The 25,323-nt window shown below is 35.0% G+C and overlaps 2 protein-coding genes across 6 annotated transcripts in view; one reads left to right on the forward strand and one right to left on the reverse strand.

Annotated features, from left to right (window-relative positions):
• VRK2 (VRK serine/threonine kinase 2) overlaps nt 1-8,982 on the forward strand; it is a 46,737-nt gene extending 37,755 nt beyond the window's left edge. Inside the window, exons 10-14 of one of the 3 annotated variants that reach the window (XM_038176511.2) lie at nt 674-852; nt 4,853-5,026; nt 5,352-5,525; nt 6,237-6,328; nt 8,454-8,982. In XM_038176511.2, coding sequence (XP_038032439.2) covers nt 674-852; nt 4,853-5,026; nt 5,352-5,525; nt 6,237-6,308 — 599 coding nt within the window. In that variant the 3' untranslated portion in view covers nt 6,309-6,328; nt 8,454-8,982. Of the gene's footprint in view, nt 1-673; nt 853-4,852; nt 5,027-5,351; nt 5,526-6,233; nt 6,329-8,453 lie in introns of those variants that run through there. The other 2 variants (XM_038176510.2, XM_013098795.4) reach the window with 2 other exon arrangements.
• The window catches only part of FANCL (FA complementation group L), a 29,788-nt gene continuing 12,362 nt past the window's right edge, over nt 7,898-25,323 (reverse strand). For all 3 annotated transcript variants that reach the window (XM_027453269.3, XM_027453267.3, XM_027453270.3), the window contains exons 6-14: nt 25,166-25,262; nt 20,265-20,333; nt 12,329-12,479; nt 11,335-11,418; nt 10,666-10,711; nt 10,495-10,576; nt 9,600-9,716; nt 9,251-9,322; nt 7,898-8,779 (exon numbers count right to left, since the gene is read on the reverse strand). In XM_027453269.3, coding sequence (XP_027309070.1) covers nt 8,744-8,779; nt 9,251-9,322; nt 9,600-9,716; nt 10,495-10,576; nt 10,666-10,711; nt 11,335-11,418; nt 12,329-12,479; nt 20,265-20,333; nt 25,166-25,262 — 754 coding nt within the window. In that variant the 3' untranslated portion in view covers nt 7,898-8,743. The remainder of the gene's footprint in view (nt 8,780-9,250; nt 9,323-9,599; nt 9,717-10,494; nt 10,577-10,665; nt 10,712-11,334; nt 11,419-12,328; nt 12,480-20,264; nt 20,334-25,165; nt 25,263-25,323) is intronic.

Below are 25,323 nucleotides of genomic sequence, written 5' to 3' on the forward strand. Positions count from 1 at the left end.
ATCTGGTGAAGCACTTCAGTTTTAGGATACACTTGGGTCTTCAACTGAAATAAAAGTTTGACAACCTGCACACCCCACACCCCCCCATGTTTTCCTAATAGCATTATTTCTGCACATTCAGTGGTTTCCTTGTTTCTAGAACCACTCAATAGTGATAGCAAAATAATGCTGCTGTTAGGCTGTATTAGTATGTAAACAAAACCACTATTTGTCAGAGTATTAGAAGTAAAAACAAAATTCTCCTATTCTCCAGAGTATTCTAAGAGTAATATCTATGCAGATTAAAACAGAGTTGTTGAGACTATTTAATATTTAAAGTGGTATTACAATCCTTCATATAGAAACTGCTTCTGTTTTAATACAGAACTGTCCAGTATTTGTCAATGAAGTGTTTTGATTAATTATGTTTGGATAACTTTCAGTACCACACAAATTACTGCATATGCATAACAAGAGATAGCACTTAAGGGTTAGCTTGTTTATCCAAGTCTATCTTTTCCTTTTCTCATCTTGTAAAGACAAGATACTGTCAGCTCTGTTTTGAGTGTTGTCTTCAGCTGAAATTTTGTCATCTTCTTTGGCAGCATAGGATTGGCATCCATTTTGGAATTAAATTCTTTTGAAGTTCTAGGTCTACACCAAGTTAAATTTACATTTAAAATACACTCCACAGGTGAACTATCCAAGTTCTTGGCATGTGTTTATGACTTAGCTTATGATGAAAAGCCGAAGTATGAAGTGCTCAAGAAAATCTTGCTGGATGGATTAGAGTCAAGTGGAACTCGCTACGATGGCCCTCTGGAATTTTCCACTGCAGGATGCGGACGAAATCGTACTGCTGAAGCGTCAAAAGTAAGTAAGAGAGTTCTGGGATTATTTCCGAAATTGTTGCCTTTTCTTTTGTAGAAGAGGAAGTAGTTTAATATTGCAAGATGAGACTGACACAGCATTTCTTTTTGCCTTAAATACATCGTGTTTGTTAATTCCTGTTTCCCCTGGCTTTGCTAAAAAGTGGGATGTCAACCCTTAAGGAGGAAGAACTGTCATGAGTCCTTTTGACCTACGGCCTCTCACTTCAAAGTAGTAGGTCTGTGGAGAATGATTTACTTTCAGGATAATGGGGAAGTCAAGGACTTTGTTCACCAACATCTTGAAGAAAAGCCTGAATGCCAGTTTTTTCCTTCTTTCCAGATTAAAAGCAAAGTTACCTTTATTAGTGAAAGCATTTAATTCATTTTCTTACTTTCAAGCTGTTCTTTGTCATTTGCTTTTATACTCCTGCAGCCACTAATGTGAAGGAGGTATTATTCTGGGATTTAACTGTGTTGTTGGTATGCAGTGATACACTAACGTGGAATTTGAAAACTGACAGCTATCGTGTTATGTTTTCCTTTTGTACCTTTAAGTCTGAAGCTACATGGTTACTAACACCGTGTTTTAATAAGTGGAGATTGAGGTAATTAGCAGTCTTACTGGACTTGCTGTGAAATGTCAGTCCCGGCATACCTCTGCCTTGAAACTACCCGTATGCAAAAGCCCCATTTCTGTCTCCGATGCGTGTGCAATAAGGCAGGGTCAGGGTACCATTCATTTTTAATATTTCTGGTGAACTTTGGACCATCACAAGTATACGTGAGCCAAGAATGCAGGATGCAAACTAATGTGACTGATAGGCTGCGAGATGAATGGTGATTCAAGTATCAGTGCACAGATGGTTCTGATTTGCTGAGTTTTGTAGCTGCTGCAACTGAAGACATAAAATATCCTTCTAGTCATAAATTAGCTCTTTGGAAGCAAAACCTTGGCACCAGAGCTTTACAACCTTCAATTAGTAGGGAAAGAAGTATTTGAATGACTGTGGTATTGACATCTGTAGGCCTGCATAGTAATCATTCCTAATAGAAGAGAATATCTGTTTGAGGGGGTTTTGCATGGCTAATTAACCACCAGTGAGAATATGTAATTTTTTCATGATCTCCTGATTGTCACCTTTCTCTCATGATACAATTACATTTTATTGTAGCAAGTGCCTCACAAACCAATTGTCAGCACTATTTACGTATTACGGAAGGCAGGACAAAAGTTCATGTTTAATAAAAAGGCACTGGGTTTTGATCTTGGTAATTACAGATACTTATTTTAGCAATTTTATTGACTTTTCTGTTTTTACCACTTTTGTCTTTTAACGAAACCAAAAGCTATTTCCATGACAGAATTTCCCTTGCTATGATGGTGACCACGTTGTCCTCACTAATTTGAGATGATTTTTTTTTCTCCAGTTTGTACTGTTTTCTGAAGTTAATTGAAATATCAGGTAGCTGATAACTGATCTCCAGTGGATCTGGTTGGATCTCTGGTGCACATATCTTTGATTCCTTAGGGTTGGATAGTAAAACTGTTTTCTTCTCATTGCCTGGTCTAAGACTTGTTCAGCATGGAGGCATAAAAGATAAAACCTCTGGACTGTAAAAGCTGCTGTAGCACATACTGTGTGCAAGTGCACAACCCTACTGAAAAATCTACAACCATGGAGTGTCACTTCGGTGCTGTAGGCTTAAGCAGAATTGTTTCTTGTGGCCAGCGAGACTTGGGAGAGAGTCTGCATATTGCTAGATCTTGACACCTATCATCACATTTTCAGAGAACTTTTTATGTTGACTGTTGTACTTTTTGGAATAATAAGAATTCTGGTGCTGTTCCAGTGACCATCTATTTTTTTTCCTCGAGTATGTTTCTTCAGCCAGCTGTGCTGCTTACATGGAAAAGCTTCCCCTAACAGTCACTGCAAAACAGCTGTAGAAAGGAAATTTCTAGGGTTATTCAAAGGACTTAAAGGGCACTTAAATACGAGTAGAGAGAGCAGGTAACTGAACTTTCTCTAAATTTATTGCTATTTTTAGAAAATCCAATATTCAATCTGTGGCTATTGACTTTGGAGAGTGTTCAAGGCCTGGTGCACTTCGGTGCTACAGTCCTGACAGTGTTCGATGGCAGGCGGGCACTTCCCACTGCAGCTCCTCGTGACGCTGTCTGCAGTTATTCCAGTTCTGACTCCTTTAATCTCACACTTCTGCATTCTCTTTCCACCTCTCCTTTTCTTTCACCAGATATTCCTCCTATTCAAAAGGCAACCTAAAAACAGGGGGAGTTGCTACAAACCAACCCCTGGCTCCTCACTTCTTGCTTATGAGCAGAATCAGACTGTAGACAACCTGTCTGATTCCACTTGTACCTGTGTGGTGCAGGAAAGAGGTGATCTTAGGTTAATCCCCTTTTGAGGACCAGTAAACACCTGTAAGTACCAGCAAGGAGATCCTGTAACACCAGCTCTCCTTGAAGGTGATGTGAGGACTTGCTACAGAATTGAATTTTAAGATGTAGCTCCCTGTATAGTACATCGAATTTGTCTTAGAATGACATAAAAGGTGTAACAGTGGCCACATACTAGCACTTTGTTTCAGTTACATATCGAAAAGATGATAAAATATTAATTAGGTTAATTCTCAAACTTCCTTACCACAGTTTTTGGCACTGGATAAATATTCTCAGCTTTCTCACCTACAGTGAAAGTGCTAGGATCAGGGCCAAATGAAGTATGGTAAGGCTAGCTGACGAGTTGCTAGATCCCATAAATTTCATATTAAAAAAAATAATTACACTACTGACTTGTCGCTTTACTAGTAATGGACGATGGTAATTTTTAGGCATACAATAAATATTTAGAAGTGCTATAAGTCCTCTTTTGAAAGTGATTTTGTAATTTAAAGTATGTGTACGTTGTAGAGATAGCAGGGTTAGCTGTCAACAAGATCAGCAGTTCTTACACGATGCAGTATGGTGCCACGATGCAGGGAAAACAGCTTGGGCACCCAAACCCAGCTAACTGTCAGTGTGGCTCTGAGCCTTGCCTATGTAATTCCCTTTCTCAGGGCTCTGGACAGTGTTATGTCCTGAGGTAGACTGACTGAAACTAGCTTGAGTTGGCATTCAGAACAGATACACCTTTCTGTTTCTAAACATTAATAATTTTCACAGAATAGAACTATGGATTTTTTCTCAAAAGGTGTTTTGGATTCAGCTCTATGAAGTGCCTACTGGCACTTTCAGTGCTATTTGGGTTGTGCAATTTCTATCTCCTATATGTATTTAATTTGCAGTAAGAAAAAGAAGCCTATTATTTCTTTTCTAGCTGCTATATTGAGATACAGCTGCTGCACACAGGACCATATGCAAACATTACAGTTACAGAGTTATTAGCGTGCCAGAAGTACCAAAGGCATGTGGCATACAGCCTGTGTTTTGGCTACATTTGTCTTCCAAGTTACAAAAGCCAAAAACAGACATCATTTGATACCCAGTGCTTAGAGCAGCACTATGAAAAACTTGCATTAACTCAAGCAACTATTCACCGTGTATTCCCAATTACATTTCAGAAGACTGTAGAATATAAGACTTCACTCTTAAATTAAATTACCTGGGCCAAAAGACTTATTGATTATCTTTTAGACAGTTTTGCATTTGACTCAATCCAGTGATATGAAATGCATTCAGCTCTACTTAATAATACAAACAGTGACTTATTGGCCTCATTCCCGATAAAGGTTATTAATGAATATTTTGAAAGGTATAGCTTGTTTATTTTGTACTTCCCAAAATACAGCATAGCTCTAACTTTGTACTGCTTGGAAAAGACATTTATTGATAACTAAAATGCTGAAAACAATTCTTCTGAGAAAGATAAAAGCTTATTCTCATTCTGTGTTCTCAGGACTGAAGTGAAGTTAGAATGGTTTTCTTTTTAAGATACGGAGGGATTTTTTACTAAACAAAATTGCTGTCTGTTCATCAACAGGTTTGCTTACCAAAGCCTGTGCCAAAACCAGTTCAACAGAAGCAAAAAAAGGCGGAAGGGGAGGAATACATGCGCCCAAACAAGGCCTGTACTGCGGTAACAGGCAGACGACTCCCAGATGAAGAAAAGCCAAGTAACTTACACCGGATGCTTCCCCAACCAGAGCCTCAGCAGGTGAGGATTTTGGCATGGCTGTAAATGCATGGTATCTTCTGGGAGTTCGCGTGCTCTGTTAGCTCAGTGTCCACAGCTCCTGGGACGGGCAGAGGAAGAGCGCTTGAGAAAAGCCAAGCATTAAGTCCCAAACCAGCAGAAGCTGGCATGTGCTTAATGGCTTTGAAGCATTTGGAAGCTTCTTATGTAGCCCAGGTAGTAAGTGAAGTCAAGGCACTATCCTTACCTGTTTCCAACCTTCAAATATCAGAGTGGTACCTGTGATAATGGTAAATCCTGCTGATTTTTTTTTCAGCATACAAAATTACTGTCTGTCCATCAACAGGTTCACCTACCAAAGCCTTCACGGAAACCAGTGCAAAAGAAGCAAATCAAGATGAAAGAGGAAGACTCCAACTATCCAAGCAGGCCCCAAGCTCGGATAACACGCAGGCAATTCCAGGCTGAGGAGAAGCCAATTAAATTGAACAGCACAATTCAGGAGCCTGACCCAGAAAAGGTGAGTTTTTTGGTTTTACTTTTGAAGAGGCGTGGCACGTGGGGAAAGAAGGTTGAGCTTTATTAAAATAGACTTTAAAAAACAAAGAAACAAAACCACCAGCACACACAAACCCGAAACTAAGTGTATGCAAACTTGATGTTTGCCACAAGCACTAAAAGTTTGTGTGTGGTTGCTTGGTCACACAGCTGTTAAATTAACATTCGTTTAATTTTTTTCTATAGCTTTGTAGTAAAGCACTGGAACAGTGTGCATGCCCAACAGATACAAGTGTTGGGAAACAATCTCTTTTTTTTTGTCCCTGTTGTTTTCTTGATAGAAACTTTCTTTAGTAGTTACGTTTTCTACATAGTAGAAAACTTGATAGCAGTCTTGAGGTCCTAATTCTGACTTTTTAATCTGAGGATTTTAGAAGCTAACTAACTCACCTCAAATATTATTAGTAACTACTGCATAAAAGTATTGAACGGGTTTCTACAGAATGAAAAATATTAATCAAGGTTTTAGTAAAAACTAGTGCAAAATAAGGTACATCTTAATGAACATACTGTGCTCCTTTGTTTTCTACAGAGCTTATCTTAGCAAATTCAGCTGTTTGTTTCTTTCCTATAGAAAAAATAAACTGTTAAATGAAGACAAGTTCTAATAAGCACAAAAATGCAACTTTTGATACAGCTTTATTATTAATACAAAATTCTTTGCTTCAAGCAGTCTGCTGATCACTGCCTGGAGACTCCGGTACAAGTTAGGAGAGTGAAGCAGAAAAAGCACAGCTGTACCTGAGAGCATCAGGCAGTAAAGTGGTGAGCAGAACAATTTCTGGAGATGTCTTGGCTAGTAGCAAGGTAGTCAGATTCTGAAAAGTCTCTGGAGTTTTGACACAGTACCATTGTTTCTGTGAAGATATTCTGAGTGCTGCTTCATGGTTCTTAAGTGCAAAATTTTTAAAAATATTAAGGAAAAAAGGTGGCATTCCCCCCATTTATTTTCCTCCTGTATAATTTGTTTAAAAGCTACTTTGACTCCTTAAGATAGGTGTAGATGCAGAAAGAGAGGCACATTTGGCTTTACAGTATTACATAGGGTAAAAAAAAATGAGCTGGTGTCCTTGTAACTTCTGTTCATTTGAACAGCAGGCACACCACATGGATTGTAGCTCTTCACGCTGGAGTGTAATGTGGGGATTCGTGTTTCCCTCCTCTTTATGGGAAGAAGAAAAAGGTCTTGCATATTAGATTATTATTTGCATTTTGGTTTAGCCTTTCTAAAAGCAAATCCACTGTTCCAGTATGATTAATAATGCTTCATCTATGTAGAATAGTTCTGTAGTTAAAATGGATGTCCTATAACATTTAAGAGACTGAAATGAAAAACTGGAGATGGGAAAAAAAGGGGCAGGATTGATAGTCTAGTATTGCAGACCTCCTCTTACTTTCTTTCATGTAATTTTGGGGATTGGTACAGGAAAACTGTATTTTATAGTTGTAAAGTTATGAAAATTCAGGAGGATACTTCATGCACAAAAGGGAAAAAAACTAATGGCTAGCGTAGGAGCTGAAGTAATGAGTGTCTGTCGAGTGTTCTCCAGAGAGCACTGGTTAGGCACCCACCTGGAGGAGTTAACTGCAGGGACCTTGCTGTGGCCTAGACGCTTGGATGGGATGGCCACCCTGCTCTTAATAGTAGTAGATGGTACAGGTAAAGGTCTGAATACAGAACTTAGAGGGAAAGTTGTTTCTCCCTGTTTTATCTTTTAAGGGAAGTACATTCAGTAAAACATCAGATAGCTGCTTGGATAATAACAAGAAGATGAGAAAGATTGAGTGGGTTTGCTTTGTAAGATGCTGCTGAAAAGCCCTTACAGTTTAGGTATAAACAAAAAGGAGAAACAATTCTGTGCCACAAGGGGAACACCTGAATGAGAGGAGTAGGACAAAAAGAGTAGGATGCTTGTGAGAGACAGGACATCTGGCAAACTGGGAAAGAGAGAATGTGAAAGACAAGTAATGTCTAGAAAAGAATATGGAAACAACAAAAACCAGAGAAGAAAAAACTTATGAGCTAGTGTTATGTCGGACACCATAGTATCTGTCTATCAGAGGGTGCCCATTTTTTCACGTCTGTCACTAATCTGAAAGAGGAATAAGGCAGCTGATAATGAAGACAGGAAATTTCTAATAGAAAAATACAAATTAGATTACAAATGTTCACCAACAAAGCTATATTGCTATAGTTGAAATTAAGCAGGATATATTCACAAAAAATAATATATTGTGAGTGAGATCACGGAGAGGAAACCAAAGGTAGACATTTTTCAGACACAGTGGAAAATAAAGGTAAAATTTAAAGTTCTGGATTCGTGACAAAACAAATAGTAGTGTTTATGGATTTATTTCAAACATAAAAATCAAAACGGTAAGCTAAAGATGCCATTGCTTCCACAGACCTAAAAATCCAACCACCCTATCCAACTGCAGCAGAGAACATGCTAATAGGATATTTATGCCATCTATCATAAACCAGGAGAAGTTTAGCTTCACTATAAAATGCAAAAAGTTACACAAGTTGAAACAGCAAATCAAATTTCAGAGTATTGGCTGGGTTTCCGGTCTTTATTAATAAGAACACTGTAAAGACTTTTAATATATTAACATTTTTGGGAAAATAAATATAGAAGATTTTCAGCTGTTCACTTAATTAAGAGAGAGTCTATCTCTTTAAATGGTGTTTAACCATACTTAATGTTATACACTTAATATATATCTGCAAATCCAAGAGTTAAGAGTTTGTCAGAATTGCATTGCTTTCTCCAGAATAATTTAAATACCCTGATCTTTGGCATCTTTTTTTTTTTTTTTTTTTTTTTAAATCTGATTCACATCTCATTCATTCAAATACCAAGGTTGTAATTATTTTTTTTTCCTGCAGAAAGACACGGGAAGAGAATTACCACCACTCTACCCCCAAGTAACATTCTCAGAATTCAAAAAGAACAACCAAGATCAGCTGTTTACTACAGATCATCCAGTATCATTGCAAGAACCTGGTCTTTCTGTATCAACTATATTTAGACTTGCATTTACTGAAGAAAGATACCACTACAGTATAGCTATACTTGCGCTTCTGTTTCTAATATGGCTTTCTTTGTCTTTTACTTGATGTAACTGTTTCATTGTCTTCTGTTTAAGTGCAGCAGTATTCCCATCATGCTGTTTTTCTCAAAGTTTCTTCATGGAAGATTTCAGTGTCAGGGGCTTGGAAAATAGATTTTTAAAATAATAATGTAAATACATCTTTTAAAAGCAAGTTACCCTAAACTTTCCAAATCTGCACTGAATAGAGTTCCATATGCACTAAACTATTTTTGGGATGTTTTGTACTATGAATGTTAGGATTCATTTTTTTGGAAATTAATTTTTTGCTACAGCAACATTAAAAGAAGTATCATTAAAGATAACAGCGTGGTATTTGATTATTATAAAACTAGTGTGTTGCTAAAGTACTTGTTATCATAAAATCTTTTTTCTGTTTCCAAAGATCTTTAGTTAAATACCAATGCATTAACTGCATGGGAGTCTAAACTATTCTCTCTTTACCCCACTGAGTAAAGGGAAGATAAAAGCTGCAAAATGTATTTTACAAAAGCCTTTTTACAATGGCTTGATTTTATCAAAGCTAGCATACATCTCTTAATTCAATCACTCATTTTCACTGGATTTCCTTACCTTGTTACAATATGGACATTCACCAAAGATGACATTAAAACTCTGTCTGCTCGAAGGAAGACCTTGTAGCCACTGTAACACAAGTAAGTGAATTAAAATTCACGTTTCTTTCATATCAAATTTAAGAACTGTCTATTAACAGAGGATTTTGCAAATAGAGTTCATTTTATATACATCTGACCTGGTGCATGCCAAGCCAGTCTGTATAACCACAAAAACACAAGAGAAAGCACAGTGGCTTTTCTAGCAATCCTTATGGGATTTTGCTTCGTCTGAAACTTGAGGTGTGAAATGCTTATTTGTTAGGGTCTGTCAGTGTGTTAACAAACAAGCTTGTTCCATTAATTACCTCATACAGGCAAGCCTGATGAAAAGGTTGTCCACATCGGGGATCATCACATACTTGATCTGGAGTAGTGCCATCAAGTCGATAGGCATAGCAGATTCCACAGTCCTTAGTAAAATCCTTAAAACACACGTGTTAGTTTACAGTAGAATGGAAAGGAAGAACCAGGGATGGAACACAGAGAAACATTTTCATCTATCTGGCTCTGGGTTTGCATTTTTTGTTATTTAGAATCACTAAACATGTTTACAACATTATGGTCTTAACTGCTAGAGTAGTTGCTGGACATACAAGACTGCTTGGATATATTTTATCTTCTCCCTGCATTACATCTAGTTTGACAAGTTTTTTCATGCTCTTGGGCCTTACCATTTCTTTTTCCATCAAACACAATTTGTATTTGGGCTTTAGACACAAAACCTTGCAGTCAGATATTACTTTAAAAATTCCACGAGTGAAAGCCAAGCTAGTAATCCAGTGTTACAGCATTGTCAAAAATTAATTCCAAGTTTGTTTGAAATGCACCAGTATTTGGATGGCCTCTTGTCCCCTCTAAGCAGCTCTACCTAATTAGAACTTAAGTCATCAACATCCATAACAGAATGTTTGGATTTTTCCACATCTCATTAGCTACTCTGGAACTTCCTCTTTCCCTTTTAATAGTGAAGCCTGTTATTAATCGTCTTACTGCTATGAAGGCCACAGGAAAGTGTGCACCTCTAATCAAAGGTTAACAAGCTCTGACAATTGTTGCTTGAAGTTCAGAAGTCCTTATGACAATATATTAATCCAATTACCTCTCTTCTAAGTCTCTTATTTTTGCTGGCAGTTATAAAATGACCATTTAAATTTTACTTACTCAGAAATAACAACTGTTCATTAACAAAAAGCAACTTACGTTTTCTTCTAGCACTGCACGAGATGGAAAATCAATTTCTAAGACGTCTTTCAAGTTCTGTAATAAACTGATTTCAGGATCCCTGCAAATGGGAGAGAGGGAGAAAAAAGTCAGTACGAAGAACAGCAAACACCATTTTGGTTTTAAACCTGTATTACTAAAGATGCTTACCACAAGTGCATGTTGTTGTTCAGCTTAGTTCTCAAAGGGTTAACCACTACAAAAAATGTACATAAATAATTATAGTATCTTTAGGATCCTCTTCTGTCCCCTGCCAAATTCTACCTCATGTTTCAGCACTGAAGGGCAAGGTGTATTTTGTTGTTGGCTTTTTTTTTTTTTTTAATTACTTGAGACACCTAAGTCAATGATTGCCCTTAGTTTTAAAAAATCGGTATACTAGCCTTTAAAATATCATACTATTGAAGATATGATTTATTTCCCCATAAGAAGTTGGCAAAAAACTGTGGGAAGTAGAATAAAAGATAAATATGTTCACATAGTACTAGGACATATGTAGTAGATTCTTTTATAAAGAAAATTATATTAAAATATAAACATGGTTGGGTAATCATCTGTAGGATAAAGATTTCCCTGTGAATTCTGTTAGGAAAGCACTTGAGAAAAGCATCACTCAGTGCAAAGCAGCATGCCAGGTATTTAGGCTGTTAAAAAAAACGACAGCATCTACTGTGTAAAATTCTCCTATGCACATAGCCTAATTCCTAGCTCCGCTTAAGCAGAGTTTACCCCAGGAGCCCGGAATAGCTTGCACTAGTATCTGCACACCAGAGATCAGATTCTAAAAGTGAAATGAACAGCATGTGTCTGCTGGCTTACCGTGATCTGCTCCAAGAAAATAACACTCAGGGAGCATGTTTGGATGCCTGGGATCTACCTCTATGGTCACTGAAACGTTGTTCCCTAAAATGAGAGAAAGCAATTCATATGTGAAGCTTTTCTTTGCAATCAACTACTTAAAAACTGAAACATTAACTATTTTAGAAAAGTTTTAAATTAGTTATTTCAGGCTTTTTTTTCATTACTACAAATAATTAAGAAGTATCCAAATTAATTGTACAAAACATCAGTATAAAGTTTTTCTATTTAAATTTCAGTGGACTATAATTAAAAATATCAACTTACTAAAAAAATCAGACTAGTTTTAACACTTAGAGTTTTATTTTTGAATAATGAAATTAAATTAATGTTATAGTCAATTTGAAATATTAGTGATGTTTTAAAGGTAATAGAGATGTAAATGTTATTAATTCCTCATCATCTTTTATAGTCAAAAAGACAAGAGCAAAGCCAGTATTAAGGAGTTTAAGCAGCAAAATCAATGTAGTAAATCTCTCCACCTCACTCTTTACCTAACCCACCTTCCTAGCTTTTTTGCCTTTGGACTTCCTTCTAATTCTCCTTTCACTCTTCCTGGACAGGATCCATCTAATATAGTAAGTCTGTCTAAATGCTGGAATTTGTGAATGAGACAAGGGCTTCTTTTAAGCTCTATTTTTACAAATACTAAATTTCCTAGAGGTGTCACACAAGTCTTCATTTTTTCTAGCTAGGTGCTCATAAGTTGCAGATACACAATATTTTCCTGCAGAATTTTTACTTTATATTGAACACCATAAAGTTGTAACAATTTCCTAAGCAGGCTCTGTATTCAGATAGAATGTGGGTTTTTGTTTGTTTTTAAAAAACACAACTCTTAACTTTGTATTTAAGTCCTACTTTTAGTTTACGTAACCTGATTAGATAAGCAGAGCAAATAACAGCCTGAGTTTTACTTCTAAAATCCATGTGATTCCTTCAAATCTTTTTGTACCTATTGCAATTCTTCTTGTTGTAGCACTCCGTGTGGGATTTTCTGGCTCAAGCACCCATGTCTTTCCATCAATTTCATCCATGGCATCCCAGAATTCTTTCAGTGATTCTAACGCTGCCAGGAACTGATTATGGATGTCTATTAAGGAGTTCTATGAAAAGAAGAAATTTAAACATAATATATAGTTTCTACCTATGGATATACAGAATATTAAAACAAACAAACAAACAAAAAACCTGTAGGTAATTTAACAAGAGTTAAAATCTAGCATCCATCCAATTATAGTATGTTAGCAAAAATGTTGAACCTTATATAATAATGCTTTTTTTTTTTCTTTTAATCGAAACACCACAAATTAGGTGTATCTGTATCCTGAGTACAAATAATTTCTCTAATCCTGGTAATTCTAACACATGATATACATACATTATAGTTGGATTTGAAAGTATTTTAGACTCCCTTTTTAAGGAAACTTTTCTAAAAAATGGTAACAACTATTCCTTTCCATTATAACTTGTAACAAACTACTGTAAAGCTTAAGTAAAAATCAGCATCATCTACCATTACACTTCTAATATTATGATAGTTTGTCCCTGCTTCATCTGAGCAACATGATGTAACACAAAGAAATGCCCACTAAGGTAGATTGGGAAAAAAAAAAAAGCTATGATATATAGCCAAATAACATCGTAAAGGTCTCAGAATTAAACAGCATTAAGCCAGGTACTTAACATTAGATTTCAAACCATGTAAATATGGTAAGAGAAGGAGAAACCATGCAATAATCAGAGGATTACACTCAAGGGATTTCAATATTTGAGAGTGGATTAGATGGAATCAAAAAATCTGTGATTATACAGGACAACAGACAGAACAGCAATGCAAAAAAAAAGTCTTTTAAACATCACTGAGCAAAAAATAAGTAATTATTTCTACAGGAAATGGCTTCTTCAAGTAGAGAAAACACTCAGCAGTCAAGTTAACACCTTTTACAATGCAGATGCCTAGAGGTACAAAACATGAAGTTGAATTTATGGAACCAAGAAGAGGTGAAGAAAGCAAGGAGGCAAGAGATGAGTTTTATTTGGAGTAAAACTCCATACAGGTTTGAGCTGACGTAAGCTAGAGTCTGATGTAAAATGGAATGAGTGGAGGAATTTGGAAGTGTCACGAACAGACCAGTGGGAGAAGACCAAGCAGTCAAAACAAGGCTTCACACGGATAGATGAAGCTACAACAGGAAAAAGTGAAGGTGTCAAAAAAATGGTAAAAGAAGACACTGAAGGGAGATCAAGTAGGGAGAAAAAAAAAAAGAAAATTAAACGATCAGTTCTGAAGAGGTATTTTTCTACAAATAACAGTAACACGAAATAAACATGAAATTTTCTCCTTTAATATTTAATGATTATGTTCTACCTTTCTCACCTGGACAGAAAGAAGTAATTATATATATATATATATTTCTCCATCGGAAAAATATGATTTTTATACGTAGTAAGTTTTTATATTTTATGCATACATATTCTAGAAAGAAATGGTGCAGCTTAGAAATAAAATGCTACATTTTTTTCCTGCTGTTATTAAATTAAAGTAGGAAAGCACTTAAGCAGAAAAGTGTGAATACTGCCAATCTCAAAATGTAACGCTTATTATCTTTAAAAGCATTTTGTTACTTTTATAATACCTGAAGTGATATAATAGTGTCAGTCACTTAACCACATCTTAGAGTATAATATCTTCATCTTAAGTACTATTATTTCCAGTATTTTAATAATTTTCACACAGTCCTGAAATGTGATCTTTTGTGCTCTGATGACACTTAAATTAATAGCATAATTTTCTGGTACTTGCAACAGTTGCTTTCCATTTTGATTTTTTACATTTTTCTATATCACATACAGATAAATCCTCTAATAATCATTTTTATCTTTATCTTCTGGGAATTCAAAGGGTTTCACTAGAAAAAAGAAACATCAAGGGATTATAACCCACAGATAAGTTTTAAAATCCAATTAATTTTAATACTAATTGTAATTTTTCAATGATGTTCCTTAAAAAGGTAGTTAAATCTTTTTTTTAAATGCACTGTTCATTTGATCTTATTTGCATGCTTCATTGATGTAGCCAGCTGTCTCCTGCTATATACATAAATGCATCTATAGTTATTTAAATACATCACATGTTTGTCATGCAAACCATGAAAACTATAACATTCCTTTTTATCTTTTTATTCGATTAACCAACTGATCTTTGGTCATTGCTCAACACTCTTTTCTAAAATACTATCATGCTTTTTTACTTATTTATTTTTATCTACACATCACCAAGATAGTCATTAATAATATCACACAGCACAAACTCTCTGTTTCTTGGTAACCTTTGTACAAGTGCATTAGAATTTGTATGAAATATGTAAAATATTCTTTGAAAAATAAGACATTCATACTTCAGGATGTCATCACTGGCTACCCACCTGACTCTAAAAATCACTAGCAAAACTAAACTAGTCACACCATCCTCTGTAATTATTAGGTTTCCATGGCCATCAGGCAAAACATACAGTATAAAAACAGAAAGAACATTGTGGCAGTTTAATCTTTCACAACAGCTTAAAACAAAATGAAGATAATTTTAATGTCTAATATAAACCTTGCATGTTACTTCTAACTACTGAGGCACTGACATCCGTTTCCCACACGAGCAGTAATTAGTAGCTAGCAGAGGTTAGGACTATTACCAGCATGAGAATAGTCACAAAACCTAAACGTAGTTTGTTGTGCAAGTGGATATCACAGTCTTTTCTAACTGAACCATGTTATTTCTTTCTATGGGATTGCCTACATCTGTTGCACTGGCTGGAAAGTGATCCCTTTGCAGCTATGCTCCCTCAGTCTGTAGGGTGACAGGGGATTTCTGAAGTCAGCACAGAAGGCACTAGTGAATGCACAGTTCAAGCTGAAACACTGCACAGGGTTCTGACCAGATCTTCCCAAGAAAACAGATATTTCCACCCGGACATGGTCCTGGGCAGCCTGCTCCGGGTACCCGGCTTGAGAAAGAGGTTCCAGAGGAACCGTCCCTTCCTGCCTTAACCTACGAACAAATCAGATCCAACACAAAACATTTCTCAGACAAAGAATAGAGAGTCCATCATTACGCTTGCTTTGACTAGCAAAGCAGCGTAAGAGGGGATGTGATTATTATCCACAGTTATATTACAGTAGCTGTACAAGGGAGCTAGAGCTAGAGCGGGTGGAAGGCCCATCAAATGTGAACTCACACAAAGCCAACAGCTAGAGCTGGGTTCCTCTCCCTCGCAGCACTGAGGTCCTGGCAATGCCTTCCAGTCCCAGGACACCCCATTACTTTCATGTGGGAGCCTGGTCAGTTTTTGGCAGAGGGATACTGCATGACTTAATGATCCAGCTCCCTTCAGCTCTCTTTAATGACCACCACAGAAACTGAGCAGCCCAAAAACATTACTGATTTTACCAGCAAAATGCAAAATTAGAAAACCTCGCTCTGAGTTTCCATACAGAAAAATAAGAAATTGAGAAAACCTTAGTTTGGAATACTCAGCTTGAAATCCCTTCAGCAGGCTTTAAAGGATTCTTTGCATTAAAGCATCACCTCCAGTGACCATAGTCATAGCTGCAAACACTCAACACTTCTCTAGATTTTTCACATATCAAGTTGTGAGTATAGAAAACAAATAATACAATCAGTGATGACTTATGATAGGAATGCAGTGTGAGTCAGCAGTCAGTTTTCTCTCAACAAAGCATATATCCAGCTTCAAAGTTTTAGTTATACTAGGCTCTGTGAGACAAAAATCTGATATATACTGCTACACAATGCACCAATACGATCCTTTGGACTGAACAATTCAGTGTTAATTTATAGGGCCACGATTCTATGTTCTTAACATCTGAAAACAGGTAGGTGTAGACACTGGCCTAACTAAATTGGTTATTTTACAGGAAAGCAGACATGTAAACATACTGACTTTCACGTGGTTCCCTAGCAGTTTTAGAAAACTGACCATACTTTTACTATTTGTCCTATCAGACTATACGTATCCTCCATTTATTTCAACAGCTGGTAGGAGATGAAGCACTTATTCTGGTCAGTAAAAATCGGATATCCTGGACCTACCTAGAAGGCAACATATTCTATTGCTGCTTCTCTTACCCCTAAGCTTTGTCCTTTCGGCGTCTGCAGACTGGCCTCATCCTAATAACTTCTCTTCTACCAGTGAAGTGTCATGTAGTTCTGCAGTGGTTTTGTTCCCTATCCTGTCCTCTGTACTCTCATCTCCATCTCATCACTGGTCCTCGTGCTAATTCTTTCTTTTAGTTTATTCTAATTCAAACACTTTCCCCAAGTTTACAACCACTGCTCTGTAAGACTCAGTTTATCAATCACGTAGAGTTAAATTACACTCTTCCCTTCAATCAAATGAATAAGAAGGAACAGGAAAAAAAAGTCACTCTACTCTTCGTTCTTATTTATAGAGCCAATAACTTTAAAGAAGTGCTACATGATACATGGTAACATTCTTGCCAAACTTTAAACACCCATTCCAAATCCTGGATGGATTGAATTCTAACCAAATGGTAGTAAGAATGTTCAAATTAAGATAAACACAGTGCATTTTAATAAAACTTGTGTTTAAAAAATATACAAATATGATTTATCTTTACCGTGAGGTTTGGTGGATTTTTTTTTGTTTGGTTGTTTTTTGCTAATTCTTCCTAGCACAAAATTTGCTTATCCTTAGGAATCCAGCAAAATTAAAATAACTGGAAAGCGTCCTAATGGGAAATGTAAAGCAGCCTAAACTTTAGGTGTTCTATGCATTCACAGATAAAATAAAATTTAATAAAGTGAACAGTGTTTGGCTGGCAAAGGGATCGCCTATATTATCTAAGCAATGTATGATTCTTTAGATTTGTTTGGACTACTATTTATTACTTATAAATTGAAATTTAGCAATTTTCCTCCTTTTTAGCACAAATCCAACTGAGACACAGCACTCTCAAATCTTTATAAAGTGACTTGTCAACCATCTCCATTTTTTGTATTGATAGATACATAGAAAACTGAGGTCTGTGAAGCTCTTTTGCTAAAAGAAAAAAAAAGCAATTATGATACATTCTACTGTGTTTCCATCAAAATAACTAAAGAATAATCTCATTCGTATCACTATACCTTCTGAATCTTGTATTACTGTTTCATTGCTGGCTGGCTGGCTGCATGACCTCATTAGTCATTAATTTCCACTCTCCTGACCTTCATGTAGCAAACCAGGTGGGCAGTGGTCAGTATAGAAACAATACCCTGATGTGAGGGCAGCAGAATATAGATGCTCTGAAACTGCAGAACCATGCTTACCGTTTATGCTAAAATCTCTAGACAGCACATTTATCTGGTTATTTAGAAAAAGAATGTAACTGAAATAAGTAGATGTTCTTGCACTTGTCATTGAGAAGCACTCTGCATTTATTTGGCACTTATAACAGTAGCAGCAGCAGCAGCAGCATTGCCCTTGGTGCTGATTTCTTACTACTCTAAAATGTCTCCTCTGAGCCAGAATACACTGGCTGTTGCTGATCATGCTGTGAGACACCTGCACTGGCTACTAGGCTTGTCATGACGCACAAAACCCTACCATCTTCAGCTTGACATTGTGCAAGTTATAATTATTCATCCAAATGAATATGTCAGAGCAGCAGCAGCAGACCTCTCATCAGAGCAAAAGAAAAATACATCAAAACATTATCAACCCAGCAGGAAGACAGGGACCATAAGGAAAATTACCCATTTTTAATATGGATGCCATAAAGCCATGTCTATTATTATACCAAAAAAAAAAAAAAAAAGAGACACCCAACAACCCCTCAAGTTTAAAGTCCATGAGCACTGAAAAGAACCTGAAATAGGCAACAGCAGGGGGAAAAAAAAAAAAAATCAATTACCTGAAATCTATTTATACTTTCTTTCACAGGAGTTTATATTATAATAGTGCAATTGCACAATTCCAGTTAAGCCTTGTCAATCTTTACCTTAAAGATGACCAACAAATATTAAAAATAAAGACCCATCAAAACTTCATGTTATTTTACTGGAAGATACGTATAGTGTGTTCTGTTTCCCCTTTAGGAACAAAAAAAAAAAAAAAAAAAAATCAACCACTTGAGGACATGCTAAATTGCTTTATCCAAGTTTAACCCTTATTTTACCATGGCATGAAGATTGCTCACTATAATGATTTCCATGCATTTTAAGAATAAAAACAAATTTAAATAGCGTATGAAATGTAATTGTTACAACTATTTTTTTTTCCATAAGTGTTGGGTTCACGTCACTCACATACAGGGTTAATTTTGAAAAAGGACTGGACAACTGAAACAAGATTATCAACATAATGTACAGGTTGTTGGTATTTGGTCCCACATTATAGCAGATTATCTGCAGCTGGAATTTGTATCCTATGATTTCAGAACATGTCTTCAGTTACATACCTACATCTATTGTTTGTGTTTTCAAACACATTACCCATAGGTAATTCTAACTGCATAAAGATTTTAAGATATCAAGCTCTGGAATGCCACATTTTTTAACCGTAGATTTTTACTTTCTTATAGTGTCAATATTAATGTATTTGCTTACATCTTTAACTTGTCAAAGAATGCTGCTTCATATTATGTTTTTCAAGAACATTTTATTAAGACATAAATCCAGCCGGTAGCTTCAAAATTACTAACAGTAAACTCAGAGCAGCAACAACTGTCAAGGATATTTGAAGTGTTGTTAATTTGAGGCAACATATATTGCATTGATATAAAAATTAATAAAATAATATTAGATATATGGATAACACTGGAGGTAAGAAACAGTACTTGAAATCCTGCCTGTAGTACATGAAATCCAGTACAATCTAAGGGAAAAACAGTATCTATTTAAATCATTCAAAACCATAGCACAGAATCAAAAACTAAAATGACACACGACAATAAGCACATTTTTCATTTGCAATGGTTCATTCTTGAAATTATTTCCTCAAGCTCTCAAACTGAAGGATCTAAGGTGATACACAAAACCTTGAGCTTTGCAGTAAAAATTATATGCTCATCTTAAAATTATTCTGATGCAAAATTTTCAACCATGTTCCCTATATAAATTTAATAGCACCAAGGCAAGCTTTATTGATGGTCAGAAATCCTCACAAGAGTTAGATTTATGAAATACCATCACTTATATAAAATCTATTTTCCTGAACTAAATGAAATTAAACATCAACTATTTTCTACAGATAATTCAAATTAACTTACAACTAAGTGGTCACATTTAAATCCATTTAATCAAGTACACATGCTCTATTAAGGAAGAGAAATAAATGAAATAAAGAAAAAGATTAAAAAAAGACAATGGCTCTTGGTTCTCTGTATTGACAGTAACTGTTAAACTATGAAATTGGAATTCTATTAAGTATTTTCTTGTTGTTCTTTTGACTATAACTGAAGAAGTTTTATTACATCATGGAAACTATATAGGATAATGAACTGGGGGACTGGCAATTTTCTAAAAGGCTGTCAGCTTTAGAAGGTGCTTCTTTCTATATAAAAAGTTTATTGTGCATATATTTACCCAATATAATTTCTAAAGATATGAATTTTCATCTGTATGAACAGCTTATGAGAAAAACAGCCAATATGAGTGCAAAGTATAAAACATGCAAGGTATATCTATATGGCAAGGAAAATACTAAAAACAGTATCAGAAGGAATATGGAGTTCAATTTTACATAAGCAGGTATGAAGGGGAAACACATAGGGAAAAAAATCTGGAGCTACAAAGTCCAACACATCATTGCCACCTACCTTCGCATACGTATCATAATTACTAAAGAAGGATGCATAGTATAGCAATTTACCTGTGGCATCCAGGAAATAGCAAACTGAACAGGAAAATCCACAAGGCAATCTGGAGGTTCTGTTGGATACTGAGGGACAGAAGAAAAATACAGTTCTTTTTTAAAATGTGATTTAAAGTCAGACCAATACTCAGCTGCCAAATATGATAATGAAATATGAGCACTTTGAGCATCTTGCGAACTTGGCTCTCAAAGGAAAAATATGCAAGGAATTTTCAGAAATAGTTATAAATGATAATTATCATTTAAAGAAAACTACATGTAAACAGTTTTTTTTTTTTACAACAGATTTTAATAGTGGCAGGAGAATCACAGTTTCCTGTGTTCAGTGTTTGCAAAGATATATTAAAAAAGAACTTAAAATTAAAAAGACCAAATACTAAAAAAAAAATTTTAAATGTTTCCTGATATCTTGACGGCATCTTTTTAATAGAAGCTTAATGTTACCCATGCAACATTCTTGTTCCTCAATTACCTGTAGTGGATATAAAAGTTTAAAACAACGACAACAAAAAAGCCCTTAATGAGTCAATAATTAGAACTAGAATATTTGTTCTGATTGGAACGCTTTTTTTTTCTTTCGAAACTTAAAGCAAAATAAGCACAAAACTTTTTAGAAAAAGATGAATGAACATACACACAAAATTAAAACTAACAGGTCCCTCACTCTGCCTGCCCCAAATTAAAAGGCATCCATTAGGAAAAGAACAAATAGTTCTGTTAAGCAAATCAAAGCTACAAAAATAAAAGGTTTGATAAATCCAACAATAACCATTTACCATTCATTACACGTGTAAAAATATTACAGTTCATTATCCCAATATCAACCCTGTGGAGAAAAAGTATTTTCTGAAAACGAAAGCAGCAAAGGAAAGAACCATCTAGGTACAAACAAACTGTGTCTTTTAAAAATAACACCTATACAAAATCTTATTCATCTGAGAAATTCCCTCTTTTAGTCCTATGTGACCTTTCAAATTGTACCAATGACAGACACAGTAGCGTTATAAAAATTGTATTAGTATTGCATAAACTGACAAAGCAAGAGAACGTTATAGAAAATCTTACTTGGGGAGAAATATGAAAAAAGCCCCAACTTCCTCAGAAATAAAAACAAAGAAGTTAAGTTTAGCTATGCTGCCTCCCATAACCATTCTCTACCCAAAATAAATTTCTATGTATAGATAATGTCATTATATACCAGACACCTGACAATTACTGGAATCTTATAAAAGTTTCTTCATTTTATATACAGTGTAATTCCACAGTAATTACTTTCCAATTGCCCTCTATGGCAAGGAGCAAAAAAGACATAGCTTCCCCAGAGCATCCATTCTTCTCTTGATTTTAATAATAGTCTGGTGGATTTATGCATTCCACAGAAATTTGTTTAAACATGCATTTTTTTAGTACAACTTCATTTCTGTTTTTTGTTAGATATCCACTTTCTGAAGACAACTTCACTACCTGAATATTTACTATTTTATCAGATTGGTGGCAGACAAGTTAAATAACAGTGACAGAGCAAGAGAGCTGAAACAACTAATTTGGACAGGAGGCAGTTACAATTTAGAAACGTACAGCCACAAAAGCTATTACAGTTTCTTTTACTGTAACGTTGGTATTATTTTTCATGAAATACTTCAGTGCTTGCATAAAAATAAACCTGTTTTCAATACATAAAAGTATGCCTAGAACAAACTAAGACAGACCAATTTCTCTGTAGGATTAGTTTTAGAACTACCCAAGTTAAAATACCAGCAGCATTAGCCAAGTATGTTCTTACTTTCTTGATAAGTAAATTCATTTATGTACTCTTTTGTCAGATGCCTTTGAACAAGTAGTTGCTAACATATTCTACAAATGTTTTATTATTATTTTTTTTAAATACCTACGGCACCTTATCTGCATTCTTAGTCAAATTTTCCTTAACACTGTAATATTGTAATGTGCACCAGCTAATTGCCAAGCACCATGCAATAGTGATTCTGTACACATGTCTAGTGTAATGCTTTTAGACCACGCAGGGTGAAATCCTGTATAAAACAAGGCAAGTGACTCCCCAGAAGACAGTATTTTAAAACAGTATACCAGAGCATATCAATGGCATAATGTGCCATTACAGTTGCATTTAAATTTGCATGTTATAAATCATCCTATTATTCTTCAAACCAATTTAAGCAATTATTAAAGCAAAGATTTATATTCTGTATTTTTGAGCATGCAGCTGAATTTATCTAGAAAAAATATTTTCGATAACCCTCGCCAAACCATTCACTTAATTACCATCAAAGCATCTCATTTACTACATGGCATGCAAATTATTGCAGAGGCTATTAGAGTTCTTGGGATCTGAAATGGCAAGCACCCAACCCACTTCCAAGAATTAAAATATGAGTTTCTCGTGCAATGCAAAAGGAAATCTGACAAATAAAACAAATGTACTTGGTTTCATACCTTGCAAAAATGCACACTTCGTTTTCAGACAACTTCTCTAGATTATGAATTAAACTGTGAATGGAGAAAGATTTCCGCAACAGACATTTTCAGCCAAACTAAACTGAAAACTATTTCAGAAACTGTAAACTGAGAATTAGACAATATATCCTCTTATGACAGTCCTATTAATTTACAGAAGTCAATACTTCATAGCAGATGACTTGATAAATATACCTATGATAAGATACTCTCAATTCCTCCAGATTTACTTTGATGGCACCAAGTTTCCTAGATACTTTACAAATGCAGATTATAGAGAGCAAGTGTTTTAAAGGACAATTCCTAACACAAAGCACATTCATACAACAAGTGTAAACATTTGACAAAGCATAAGAAAAGTCCTCAAAACACATGCAAACCACTAAGAATGATAGTGAAGAGATATTTAGGGGAATACCTGAATACATAACTTTATGAAAAATAACTTATTAAATCACTTATAGACTTTTCTTGAAATTATCATCAGCATGCTTACAAACTCCTTTTATTGTATGGCATCCACAAGGACAAGGCTGAACGAACCAATCTGCCAGAACACATACAAGAGCCAGCAACATATGCTCGGGGGAGAGGTTTAGCTCTCTTACTAACCTTAGTCAAAGAAACAGCATAACAATAATAAGCATAATTTTGTTAAAGCATGTTATCAAAAGAAAACACTTAAAAAAATACTTTGAAGTTTTTTCAAATGAATGAAATACATATATCAAGGAAAATCAAATCCCCATGTCAACAAAACCACGTTTCACATATAAATTTTCTCTTGTGGCAAGTTTAAATGCCAGACAGTTTAAAAAGGACAAACAATTGATCCTTTCATCATAAAATTCACTTGGGAAAAAAGAAAAGATTGATGATTACTTGTAACAGCAGACAAGTTGGATAATCTAGTCTTTTTATTATACTGTATCTTTAGTTGATAGAAGGTACTTTTTTCTGCTATTACGAGTCTCAACTTCAACAGATTTTATTACTATAAAGAAAATGTGCAAATTTTAAGAAGAACAGAAAAGAGGTAATCTCAATTCTCCTTACGGAACAATGATGAATTAATGATAAACAGATCCAACCAACATGTAATAGTGTTTGAGCTACCTGGTAAAAATGGGTATTAGACTGTATTTTGTTTCTGCACGTCTATATTTATAAACAGTTAAAAGTATTTCACTTAACTTCAGTCACAATAAACTTAAGAAAAAGCTTAGGGGCAACAGGCTGCATTTCATTTCTAATATCATACTAAGTATGGGGATAGCAGCTCCCTTCTAAACGATGACAATACAGTCTGGTTTTTCTTCCTGCATACTAAATCGACCACAATTTCATTTCTTGGCATATATTTTCCATCATTTATTAACATAATGTATTGAACAACTAAACGACTAGCAAATTATTTAATTCACTACTCTGTATGCGTAAATATACACACATTATATTTTAAGTATACTTTAAAAAAAAAAGTCCTTTTCTGCAACCACATTTCCCTGGCAGTTCCTTTTTCCCTCTAAGGTAAAATAACTTGTCTTATATAAAACTAAAAAACTCCTGTTTTCCCATTTTTCCAAGGAAAATAGGAAGTCTGTGAAGGTGAAATTTAATTTCACAACACAATGCCCAGTCCTCATCCCTTCAAGATCCGTTCCACAGGATGGATCAAGGGTAGTTCCAAAATCCAATATTTAGGTAGTGTTTGGATCCACTTTTTTCCCTAAACTGAAGATAACAGCAATCACCATACAATTGTCATTATACAGACTGGATATCTGTTAAAGATTCATGCCTTAAAATGAGAAATTCTACACAGAAATATTACAGTTTGAGTTCTGTTGTAGGTATCAGGAAAAATTAAAATTTTACTGCTTCCACACATGCCATGGATTTGGTTTCTAAACATTGTCAAAATCAGCCAGCTATTTAAACTAAATATATATATATATTTTTTTTTTTTTTTAATATAAGAACCTCAATTCTGTAGTCAGTCTACCATAAACCTTAATCTCTACAGCTGAAGCAGTAAGACTTGCTAAAAAAGAAACCCAAGATCCTCTATTCTTGTCAGAAGCTCAGTCTCTGGACTGAGTAATAATGAATGAAAGTCTCCAAGTTGTTTTGTCTGTGATACAGAAAAATAATTGCAATATCATAAATGATTTTTCATATAACGCACAGCCTCATATAGAAAGATTCCTATGGAATAAGCATAATGTATTACAAATTTTCAATGCAGATAAAGTCTGAAAACTCTACTTTTTATAAAATAATTTCTCAAAAAAAAGACACAAAAAACACATTATGCTCACAACAGACATGCTAACAAACAAACCAACTCTGAAATCCTTATAAATTAAAAAATCCATCTTTTTCAAGGAAGCCTTAAAATATTTTCTCCCATATAAATTCACCTTTGCATTTAACTTCAGAGTGATCAGATGTTGTCGACCACAGGAGTCTTCAGCTTTTAGCTTGATTGTAGTAAGACTAGTATCCACATATGCAACTCTACAAGAGAAAAGAAAACTCTAACAGTATTTTAAGAATTACAGCTTGAAAGGTCTGCAAT

This window comes from Anas platyrhynchos, chromosome 3, assembly GCF_047663525.1.
Source record: "Anas platyrhynchos isolate ZD024472 breed Pekin duck chromosome 3, IASCAAS_PekinDuck_T2T, whole genome shotgun sequence".
Lineage (NCBI taxonomy): Eukaryota > Metazoa > Chordata > Aves > Anseriformes > Anatidae > Anas > Anas platyrhynchos.